Source organism: Maylandia zebra, linkage group LG20 (genome assembly GCF_041146795.1).
Source record: "Maylandia zebra isolate NMK-2024a linkage group LG20, Mzebra_GT3a, whole genome shotgun sequence".
NCBI lineage: Eukaryota > Metazoa > Chordata > Actinopteri > Cichliformes > Cichlidae > Maylandia > Maylandia zebra.
The window spans coordinates 2,546,198-2,557,080 of NC_135186.1; the positions used below are offsets into that span (position 1 = coordinate 2,546,198).

Here is a 10,883-nt window from a genome sequence, read left to right on the forward strand (position 1 = left end):
CGGATTGCGATTCACTCAAATGGTGAATACACGCCTCAGATTAACATTTAAACTGGTTAATACAAACATATGTAAATCGTGTCAAGTTAAATTGTATTAAAACTACACTGTACATATTCGCTAAATGTATTGTATATGTCTAATATAGTCTGAATTTGATTTGTATCCAAAAGAACACGGCTGTAATAGATAAAATATTAAACTCGCCACTAGAAAGGATAACGTGTATCTTTGTCATTTTGTAGTTCAAATCTGTATTGTAACATTATTGTTCAAGATTAAAAGAAGATATTCTTGAGAGGAAAAAAGAATGTAAAAATCCCATTTACAATAAATGTAACTTTATTGACAGTAAAAAGTTTTTTAGAATATCGAGGGGCGCGCATTTGTAACTGCAAGAACATCTTTGAAAGCAACATGACTTTTTTTTTTTAAAATAATGAGGCAGTTGTACATCTTGAACTTTGAGGTAAAGTGTTTTGTCATGTTACATCATTCACAAAATATTGTATAACATTGAGTCCACACAAGGAGACAAAAACCCATGCCTCACTTTCACTTCTTGAAATTACTTCACATTTCAAAAATAATTCACAATTTAGATAAAAGCAGAAAATGACAAGCACACATGCTATATTCCATTCACACGCACACACACGTTTCTCTACTTATCAAACCAAGTGCATTTTTAGATTTACTTTTTTTCTCAAACAGTTTCAAGTACATTTTGCTTGCTATTAAAGGAAATCAAGTTAAAACTATGAAGCAGCAAACCCACAATAACAAGAATACTGAGTTTGGTCTCATTCATGTTCCCAATATTAACATTGTCAGATAACTCACCATACTGTAGCAATAAGGTATTTGGGTGCTATAAAGAAGCAGGAGGTAACATTTCATGGACTTGAGGAATATGCTGGATAAGTTTTGGAATATAGCTGATTAAATACACCAAGGCTGAAACAAACAACACTAAATAGATAACCACAAGTGACAACTGAACATATCCAAAGTGATTCATTGTTAATTATTTTTTAAATAATTTATTAACTCACTTATATTATGGAAACTGTCTAAAATCTCAGCTTTAACCGCTGAGTGCGAAACCACAAAAGGATGGTTTTAGTTGAACTGATATTTAATTATCAGTCACACAATGCAGCAAACTTGAGTGCAGACCGCTGTAGGACTCTGTAGAAGGCCGGCTTCGTTAGAAATATACTGGCGTTGCAAATTAGAGGACCAGTTGTTGTGAGTAATATGCGATTCATCAGTGCAGTCGAACAATCAAGAAAAAAAATTGTAAAAGCCATCAAGTGCTTCAGCAAAGATGTTCATATATAAGCAGGGAACCTAAAAGTGCAATCCTGTATAGGTATAGCACCCTGGGCTATCTCAGTCGGGCTCTTAATGTACACTGCATGGCTCATGGTCTGATCTGCACCAGTCTTCTAAGGCTCACTTTAAAATCCAAAGCCAACTACTTTTTAGCTATAATTCAGCCCTGAACTGCCATTTTTGAGTTCATTTCCTCTTCGATTTTCCTTTGAGTTGACTCCACAAACTGTTAAAACCATGCTGTAAACAATATGTATTCCTACAGCAGCGCACCACTGTAGGAGTTAAGGCAATCCCTTTCTGTGCTTTGTCTGTGACCAAAGCTCCTCCTGAACATAGAGGCACAAAGCTCTCAGTGCATATTAAGCGTACCTGACACAATTCACAAAATACCCTCCGCAGCAACAAAAATGAAGCTCTTAGTGCACGCTAAGCAATATATTTCTTAAAATGTACATGCCATGTTTTTCTTAACCGCATCTCCTAAAAGTGCTAACTACTCATAATCACTTAGGAAAAGATGGCTAGTCAAGATTTTTGAGCACCAGACCCCCCTAATTTTTTTTTTCACTTAAGAGGAAATCCCCAAAGAAGGCACTTTTAAAGCAAAACCAGGGGTTTTGCAGTATGATTTGATATGGGAGTGCAATCAATCGTAATTTGTCTCTGCTAAACTTTGACTGGTGCAGTACTAAGTTTCTTCACTCGCGTCTGCCTTGGTACAATAAATTCTCTTACAATAAAATCACACAGGATTTAAAGCAACTGATCTGGTGCAGAACAAACGTGAGCCAACAACTTTATAGAGCAGCAGTCACCTCTCCTCATCCTGCCAGCGTCCCCTCTCCTCAGCCCACCTGGTGCTCTCCACGGCTGATGTGTGATGAGAACTCGTAGCGGTCCTGGCTGCGGTGGCCACAGATGTTGCATTCGAATGGCTGGCGGAAGCCGTGGCAGCCCATGTGGATGGTAAACATGACATGGTCCAGAAAGAGGATGCGGCAATGCCGACAGTGGAAGGAGCGCACCTGCCTGCCATCCCGGTCTAACACCTGCACAGTGTCCCTGGAAGAAATGGGCGAGCCAGGGCTCCTCTTTACTATGGTGGGGGGCACAGGACACGCTCTCTCCCACTCTGGGTCCAAGTCTTTGGCCTGGCTGGGGCTGGAAGTGGGATGGCTGCGGGGCAGTGCTGAGGTTTGGTAGTGGAGGTGGTGGTTGTTGGAGGTACTTGTCGGGGCAGCAGCCCTTGTGCTCTGCTCTTCTGCTGTGCTCTCTGTGTCTGTGGAGTCGGGGCAGCCGTTGGGTGAGGTGGTGTGGCTGTGTGCTGTTGGCTGGTCATCGCGGCCTTCACCTGCCTCCCGCACAGCCAGGCCAAGAGACATTGGTGCCAGCCCACCTCCGCCATGGGCCCGAGGGCCATGAGGGGTCACGTTGCTGCCGATGGAACCCATGACTGTGCGGAGCTCAGACAGGAAGGTGGGATGGAGCTGAGACAGAGCAGGCGACTCGTGGTTCTCACCTTTAACCCTGGCACAGTGTAGCTGTGAACCGGCCAGCACAGTTGAGTTGCCAACAGACTGTGAAGTCATGAGGTCTCCCTCTTTTTCAGAGCCAGACGACAATTCGTAAGGTGCTTCGAGTGGGTCAAGGTGCATGTGCTTTTCGCCTATGAAAAGAAGAAATATCGGTTGAAGCAAAGCGTGCCCCAAATTGTTAAAAAAAAGATATTTGACCAGCTGTCTTGGCACAACTGAATCCCAGTGTCTCCATTTGGCACAAGGATGTAAAACTGCTTAGCTCTTATGAAGCTAAAAATATATGTCACTTGTACTGTATAACATAACAAAGATATCAAACAGAATAAGAATAGGCTTACTAATATATTTCTACTTCTACTTCACTCAAAAAAAACTCACCCAAAAACTTCTGTGGCGTTGACCTCTTACGTTTCGTGATGCTTATAGCCAGTCGATCCACAAACTGGATTTTGTCATTGGTTGGCTGGAGTTCAGGTTTAATAGCTGTCCCCATATTTACTGACTCTTCACCTACGAACAGAAAACATCAGTCAAACATTAATCTATTGCCAAATTATGTGTAAGCTAGCATTTACAATATGCATGAAGTCAGAAATGAGTTAGTTTTATGTAACAATAGTGAGTTTTATGTTATATGCCATGTATTACCCTTTGCTGTCTGTGTGTTGACAACCGCCTTTTGGTCCAGACTCTTTTGATAAGTATGGCAGCGCTCCAGATGTTCCTCCAGTGTGCTTTGTTGCTTGTAGCTGCGGCTACAGTAGCTGCACTTGAAAGGTTTTCCCACCGTCGGAGAAGGAACTGTAATTCAAAGAAAAAAACATTATATTGATTTCATCTAGAATAGCTAATAAGTTGCCATAGCTGGTGGAACTTGTTGAATAAATATAGGACTAATTGTTGTTTATTTATTTATAGTTGGGGGAATTTTTTTGAATGAAAAAAAGGTTTGGATTTCCCCCCTGACTAGCAATTCCTGAAACTGACCTATGTTACTTGACAGAAAAAAACGCCTAAACCTTTACCGCAAGGTTCCACCCTAGTAAGCTGTCGGAAAGACTGACGTCAATTCACTGAAATCCAGTTTGTAATCATCTTTTCTTTGAAAATGAACCTTTTGAGACCTGAGGAGAGCGACCAAGACCTACTGTAACAAGACTGTATTTGAACACCTGTGAATATCTGTTCAAGAGCACCAGCAGGATTTCCTGTTTTGATACTGTTAAATGTCATATTCTGTCATGTGTTTTACAGAAAACTCTCATAAAGACCTATTTCCTCTGAGATAGAAAGAAGGGGGAAATGGACCTTTCTAATAGAGCTCCACTTTTACTGCTTACCTCTGTGTCACACATTGCACGTGTTCACGCTATGGAATCGTATTACTTTGCAGCAACAATAACTAAACAAGTACATTTGTGAAAAAATCTCTCCATGGACTGTATATGATGTGTTAGGTGCTGTTGTATGGCTATAAAAGCCCAGAGCTCTCAGCTGATTCTGGCTGTTCTCCATGCTATCCACCAGAGTTGTCTGGCCAGATTATGTATGTAGATTCCAAACTGTCCATATGTGATGTGAGTGTAGCACTTGACAATCTGGCTCAAGTGTTAAAGAAGAATAATTTTGCTGTTTGGGAGGTCACTCATTTACCTGCATGTGTGCGCAGATGTCCAGCCAGTGCATCTCTCCGACGGCAAGCGTAATTGCAAACGGGACATTTGAAAGGCTTCTCTCCTGAATGCAATTTAATGTGGCGCAACAGGTTTCCCTTCTGGGTGAAGGAAGCTCCACACTGGTTACACTGGAATGGTCGCTCCCCTGTGAACACATGGATGGAAAGAGGATGTGAGATGCAAATCCCACTGGGCATTGCACTCAACTGATACTTGTCTTTCATTTATTTAAAAACTGCCTTGCTGGGGGGGGGTCCTTCTTTTTTTTCTTACCTGTGTGGCTACGCTTGTGCACCATCAGCACGTTAGGTCCAATGCAGATCATCCCGCACACCTCACACTGGAGCTTCCCATTGGGCAACCTGATAGGTCCTGGTGAAGCCGAATTTGGACTGGCCATCTCACTGTATATGCTTGCTAGGTCTCTTCCAGCCCCAGCGAACTCTGCACTGGCTTCTTCCATGGGGTCTCCCTGGTCATTATTCCCGCCGTCGATCCTCACAGCCTCTTTCTTCTCTGGCTGTGGAGCGCCATCACTGCACAACTCAACCTTGATGGAGTTTGCTTTGTAAAGAGAGAAGGAGAGGAAGAGATATATATTTACTTACTTATGTAACATGAAAAAGGTATTCTATACAACCGTATGGCTGCAATGTAACAAAGGAATGATAACTAACCACTAAGGGAGCGGTGTGGTGAGGACTGCTGACTGTTTGGAGATCTCGCAGAAGGGCCCTGCAGCCCGCCATAAAAATCCTGTTCTGTTGATGATTCTCCTCCATTACCTGAAATACAAATATGCCCACGTTATTAAAGTAAACATGAAAGTCTGTAGACAGCACACACCAGCGTACAGTAGTTTTTCCTTTATATCTACAATTACCTTGTGTGTATGAGCGTCCATTGCAGTCATCAGCATTCATTCTCTCACCAGATGCCTACAGAAATACAGTTTAAAGGCAGACTGTAAATACTATGGTTTGCCATTCATAGTTATACTTTCTGAATCAAACAGACTGAAATTGCACTCCTGTAAAAATTCTGTATCACACCTTGGATAATTATATAAAATGTATTTTTACACAACAGCCTGTTGCTTCAAGAATATGGTTCAAAAATAAATAAATAAATGTATGCTTTCTCTAATAAGTTCACTTAAAAAAATGACAAAGTATTATAGTAAACTTCAGGTCTCCCCTACGATGTCTGTATCCTTTCGATTCTTCTCCGCCAAGCAAATGACTATGAGAGGCTCCACATTTATGGCCAAGAGAGCTGAAGGAGGAGTTAAAGCTCGCAGAAGTAGAGAGGATAGCTGCCGAGGCTTTAACTATGAGGCATTCCAGTGTGCAACCACAACAAGACTATGTGCCTGATTTGATACTAACAGTGCACTGTATGTATATTAGATTACATTACAATGTTGAAGTTATACTGCATTATGCTGTATTACATTACATTATGTATGAGATACAACATAGTTACAATATTATTTTTTATTGATGGATCAAGTTTGTCAATTTGCACTTATTGTTTTTATTATTATGATGATGATGATGATGATGATGATGATGATGATGATGATGATGATGATGCAGTAGGCTGAATCTATGCCAGGCCTCCATAAAACGATTGTTACACAGCAAATAAAGTGAGGTATGCAGACTACACCAAGACCAGACTACACAGGCGTTGCTGAGTTACAGCGTCTTCAGACATACAGTAGCCTGTGCTCACTGTCATTGACCAGAATAGGCGATGCTGTAACGATGAACACAATTTCAAAGACGAGATAAGCAAAAGCACAAGACGTTCAAGGCTGCACCTTTTGCTCAAATGGATGACAGCAGTGGACAGAGGAGACTTTGGAGTGATCGTGGAGGGAGGGGGGCGGAGACAACACATCACAGGGAAAAAAAATTAATATCCTGTCATTGGCCGCGCATGGGGAGCAACAGGCGCTGATGCAGCCGGGAGACGCGCCAGTCACACCAGGGCACGGCGATTAAAAAAAACAAAAAAGAAATAAAAGAAAAAGAATAATAGAAAAAAATAAGGGACGCGCACCATTGCCGCCCCTTGCTTGACAAACCTTGCTGCCCCAACCCGAGCGACTATGTGCAATAAAAGATATTCCTGCATTTACAAATAACTGCCATGGCTCTCCACACGCAGGGTAGCTACTTGTTTTAGCTGCTCGCTGGATTTGCTTAGTTCTGACAACAATCGGCTCGCGGACGGTCGAGACAACAACGAGACACAACGGCAATTTGTTGCAAGAGTTGCGATTGTCCACATCCTCCGCATGAACGCGGCTGTCATCCAACACTGAGCACGTCAAAACTGGCCTGGGCTATACAATGTTTCTCATGAGCCGTTGCTATGGCACCCGACCACACGACAAATGGCATTCACCCTACCAACTACTAAAAAACATGCCGTACCTCCAAATTAACACCGACGGATGGTCTTACCAAGAGCCGCAGCGGAGTCCACGAGCCTCTTCCTTACCTGGCGACCGATCGGTGTTTTCCTTTAATTGTCTGAATAGCTGTTTGTTTTCCCAGGCGGCGACAGCATCTCCGGGATTTTTTTCTTTTTTTTTTCTTTCTTTCTTTTTTTTTTTTTACCTGGGAATCGGAATCCCAAACAACTTCCGGGCCCATGCTGGGATACAGACCAAATAATTGTACAACAGAGCTCCTGAGTCGGTGATTGCCGAATTCATCGATGCGTGTCTTCTTTGCGGAGTTGTGGTCATAATGAGGGTGAAATGTGTGCTTTTAGATCATGTCGGACTCTGCACCGCAAATTGCTGCTGCGCATGAATATATTTTGTGAAATACTTGATGCAATACGCTGAGTGACCCTCAAATGTTTAATAAAAAACAAAAAATGGCATATGTAAATATACAGTGCGCCTGTATAAACACTACATGTACACGCGTCTTACAGAAAGCAAGCAGATATTAAAATAAAAGCAGGTGAAAATTGTTATCATGAGGTGGTTTACAATTACACTTCATCTTTAGCCCCAGGAGGTGGCAGCAAACTGCTGCATGGTCCAGAATTGAATAATGGACTGGACAGCTGTGAAACACACAGTCGATAAGTGTTATAAACCACAAAGTACAAGTGTCTGTGCGTGCCCTTGATTTATTTTTTCATGAACAATAAAAAAATAATGACAACGCAAGCAAGCCCCCAATGGATAAAAGGCAACTAATTGAATCGATTGGGCCTGTGCCAACGTAGAAGGACCTCATAAGCCTCCTGGAGCTTCACAAATATTTCCTCAGCATCCTTGCTGGGGTTGTGGTCCGGATGCCACTTCTTGGCCAGCTCCCTATAACTTCGGGATATCTCCTCAAGAGAGGCCTCTGCTCCCAGAGACAATATCTGCAACATAAATACAATAAATCCAGATGAAACGGGCTAAATGGCAAGCAGAAAATGTAGACCTATTTACAGCATGCATTTCTTACCTTCAGTGCCTCTTTCTCTCTCTCAGTGTATTCTTTGAGCAGTATTTCTAGCACCTTCCTCCAGGCATCTTCATAGTACCCTCCTCCAGTAAGCACACACAATATCCGATATGGCATTAAAAGAAGGTACTCCAACACACTTCTGAGCCAAGGCAGGAACCATAAAATATCCAGCAGTGCTGCTATAGAGTCAGACAGATAGTACAGGGTGGCTGTGGTGTTGTGGAAAATACAGTAAGCCAGCGGGGCAGAGAAGGCCAGCCAACCTAGACCGATCCTATAAAGCCGTGGACCTGAGGTTGGAACAAAAAATATTTAACTTCAGGAAGCCACTTAAAACTGAATCAGAATGATTATTATCGACGTGCATAGTAAAATCATCCAATCATCTCAGATTGGTGAAACCAGCCCACCTAATTTCTGTTTGCTCCCAGGTGTCCGTGGAGGTTTGAACGTGCGGTGCTTTGCAGCAGTGACACTGGCAGCCAAGCTTATAGGAAGAGGAGATAATGTGCTGCCATAGAATAGCAGGGAGGTTGCGAGACAAGAAGTCAAAGTCTTTTGGAGATCGGATGTCTGCTGGCCAACATTGGACACCAGATGCACCCCTGCACCCACACATAAAGGCAACACAATCAAGTAGAAGAAACTGAGGGAGTTCAGTCCTATCATGGCCACAGTGCCAAAGTAGACTCCAACACACACCTGTCCTGCAAATCTGACAGGACTCACAGGAGGAGGGATTGAAGTGGGAGGCCTTTTTCTCTCTTTATTTCCTTCTTGATTGGCCTCACTAACATAAGCAGGGATGCGTATAAATTCCCTGACCCACCCAAATCCAAATCCTCCTAGTGTTAGCATCCATAGCAGAGCATGGGTGTCTCTACCTAAGTACAAATGGTGAAGGCCCAAAGGCCCACCTACTGCCCACAGGGTGTAGGCAACAATTATACTTTTTACCATGAGGCCTCAGAAGATTACCTCCTGTACAGGTGAATATTAGTCATCCTTGATACATACCTGCAATAGAGTAACAAAAAGTGTTAGTTATACCTCCAAACCTCCATCAGTGTTTTATAATTATATTATACTTTAATCAAATAATTAAAATGGAAATGTTCAGCTTATAATTTATTGGCTTTGATCTTTAATCCCATGCGCTTACATCGCCTGCTAACATTTTATTTATTTATTTAGTTTCATAACTATACTGTGTTACACCCTCCTCTGTGATCTGTCTGTTGGTCTTTGCCAGGACACTCAGATTTTTAATCTCTGCCATCCACTTCCCTGGTTAAATAATATATTATATAAGGGGGATTTATCTTAGCTCATGCTGTGTATTGTTAGTTTTACTCAACTCATTATGTGATCCAAAACATACCATTTTTGACAAAGAGTGCAACTATCTTTTCTGATCAATCAAAGATATTTGCTGTTCTTATACATCCAAATTGTATTTTAAAAAAGAGTTTGTTACTTACTGAGCCCATAATTTCAAATCCTTATCCAGAGAAATCCTTTTCCAGTGCTTTCCGTAGTTGAAGTTGCTGCATGTTGTTGCAATAGTTGGACTTTGGATCATGACAATGGGATTGCGCAGCGGCCTGAGTGCACAAAGCACATCAACACGAGCCTGTAATCATTTAAACTGATAAGACAAGTAAAAAGGCTAAAAGCGACATTTATGAAGAAAAAAGGACACTGTTGACAATGCTTCAAAGAGGGCTTAAGTTTATTTTGTAAGGAAAATAAGGACATAGCCTTAGGCCTGTATGCTAAACTTCAGCATAGGATAAGAGTATAATCCTGCTCCCCAGTGAAGCCTAAAACAACTTCACTTTTTCTGTACAATTTTACTTAAAGGTGTATAATACAAGCTTAAAGTATAAAACTCAAGTTATATCGTATTTTTTTAAATCAAAGCAAAGCACTTTTATTTTATAAAGTGATATTCATTATCATATAAGCTAAAATATGAGATAAATATTATTAATACATCAGTAATACTTAGCATTATGCCTGATTATGAGGCTAACTGTATGTGATATAAGTAGTATCCTTGTGTGCGGGAATATATTTGTTAATAATAATAATTTAGTCCAGACAGAAATAAAGGTTTAAAACTTATTAAACTTTTGCCTATGATGGTATTGTTTAGCCTTCCATCAAAGAATTATCACCAGAACTATAATAGGGGAACAACTTGCTTGATGTTCAATTTCCTCAAGAATAAAAACATTTTGTTTTGGAAAATGGCCAAAAATATAAAAAACAAAATACACATACTTCAGTGATGTAACCTAACAAAGGCTCCTTACCTTAACTATATACTGACCAGGGGTATTTATGTGTGCAGAACCCCAGTGACCACTTATGAGCCAAGAAAAACCCCAATTGACCCTGATATTAATACCCCAATAGTCAGAAAATGTTTGATAATATATTAGGCACACCAATCTAAAACAACCATGTGCATCTGAAATAAACCTAGTTTTCATTAAGGTCATATTCCGTTTCGTTAAAGGTGTCTAGGAGAGGAGAGGAGATGATTCTCATTTAATTTTTTAATTTTTGTACGTTCTGTGCACCCCATTTATATCAGTGAGGGTAAGTTAATGCGACCAGCATCTCTCTAAATTAGTTTTAGCCAAGTGTAGCTACCTGTTCAGTCAGTGGGTGTGGACCACACGCATACCTGGAAAGTAGGCTGGGTCCACATTAATATTTCAAATCGCTGGACTGCCAAAACAATCAGCTCCCGTGGCCCCGCCCCCTGCGACCCCTCCTTTGCTGGGCTTTCGTCGGAGCTGAGCAGCCTTGCAGCAGCAGGTTAGCTCTTT

General features: G+C 41.4%; 2 protein-coding genes across 5 annotated transcripts; both read right to left on the reverse strand.

Moving 5' to 3' along the window:
• Window positions 1-330: 330 nt before the first annotated feature.
• Window positions 331-7,572, reverse strand: ikzf4 (IKAROS family zinc finger 4). Of its 4 annotated transcripts, none has more exons than XM_004558771.5 (8): window positions 7,000-7,572; window positions 5,439-5,493; window positions 5,233-5,340; window positions 4,829-5,119; window positions 4,533-4,700; window positions 3,528-3,680; window positions 3,258-3,389; window positions 331-3,007 (listed from the first exon to the last, which is right to left on the reverse strand). In XM_004558771.5, exons 2-8 carry the CDS (start codon window positions 5,476-5,478, stop codon window positions 2,187-2,189), a joined length of 1,713 nt encoding a protein of 570 aa, XP_004558828.1. In that variant the 5' UTR covers window positions 5,479-5,493; window positions 7,000-7,572; the 3' UTR covers window positions 331-2,186. The 4 variants fall into 4 exon arrangements, with proteins under 4 accessions (XP_004558828.1, XP_004558829.1, XP_012776661.1 ...); XM_004558772.3 differs by lacking the exon at window positions 7,000-7,572 and adding an exon at window positions 6,381-6,918; XM_012921207.3 differs by lacking the exon at window positions 7,000-7,572 and adding an exon at window positions 5,608-6,106.
• A 123-nt stretch (window positions 7,573-7,695) lies between these two features.
• On the reverse strand, window positions 7,696-10,879 carry dnajc22 (DnaJ (Hsp40) homolog, subfamily C, member 22). Its single transcript, XM_023152877.3, has 5 exons — window positions 10,739-10,879; window positions 9,525-9,647; window positions 8,454-9,060; window positions 8,041-8,333; window positions 7,696-7,954 (listed from the first exon to the last, which is right to left on the reverse strand). The coding sequence occupies exons 3-5, from the start codon at window positions 9,001-9,003 to the stop codon at window positions 7,778-7,780; spliced, it is 1,020 nt and encodes a 339-aa protein (XP_023008645.1). The 5' UTR covers window positions 9,004-9,060; window positions 9,525-9,647; window positions 10,739-10,879; the 3' UTR covers window positions 7,696-7,777.
• Window positions 10,880-10,883: the final 4 nt, after the last annotated feature.

Excerpts from the sequence above, each read along its gene's own strand:
- ikzf4 (XM_004558771.5), bottom strand. The coding sequence starts at position 5,478 with ATGAATGCTGATGACTGCAATGGACGCTCATACACACAAG. Across the intron at positions 4,701-4,828 it reads GCACAAGCGTAGCCACACAG|GGGAGCGACCATTCCAGTGT; the intron begins GTAAGAAAAAAA and ends ATGTGTTCACAG. Across the intron at positions 3,390-3,527 it reads CAACACACAGACAGCAAAGG|GTGAAGAGTCAGTAAATATG; the intron begins GTAATACATGGC and ends TTCTGTTCGTAG.
- dnajc22 (XM_023152877.3), bottom strand. The coding sequence starts at position 9,003 with ATGGTAAAAAGTATAATTGTTGCCTACACCCTGTGGGCAGTAGGTGGG. Across the intron at positions 8,334-8,453 it reads TGGGAGCAAACAGAAATTAG|GTCCACGGCTTTATAGGATC; the intron begins GTGGGCTGGTTT and ends TTCCAACCTCAG. Across the intron at positions 7,955-8,040 it reads GAGAGAAAGAGGCACTGAAG|ATATTGTCTCTGGGAGCAGA; the intron begins GTAAGAAATGCA and ends TTTATGTTGCAG.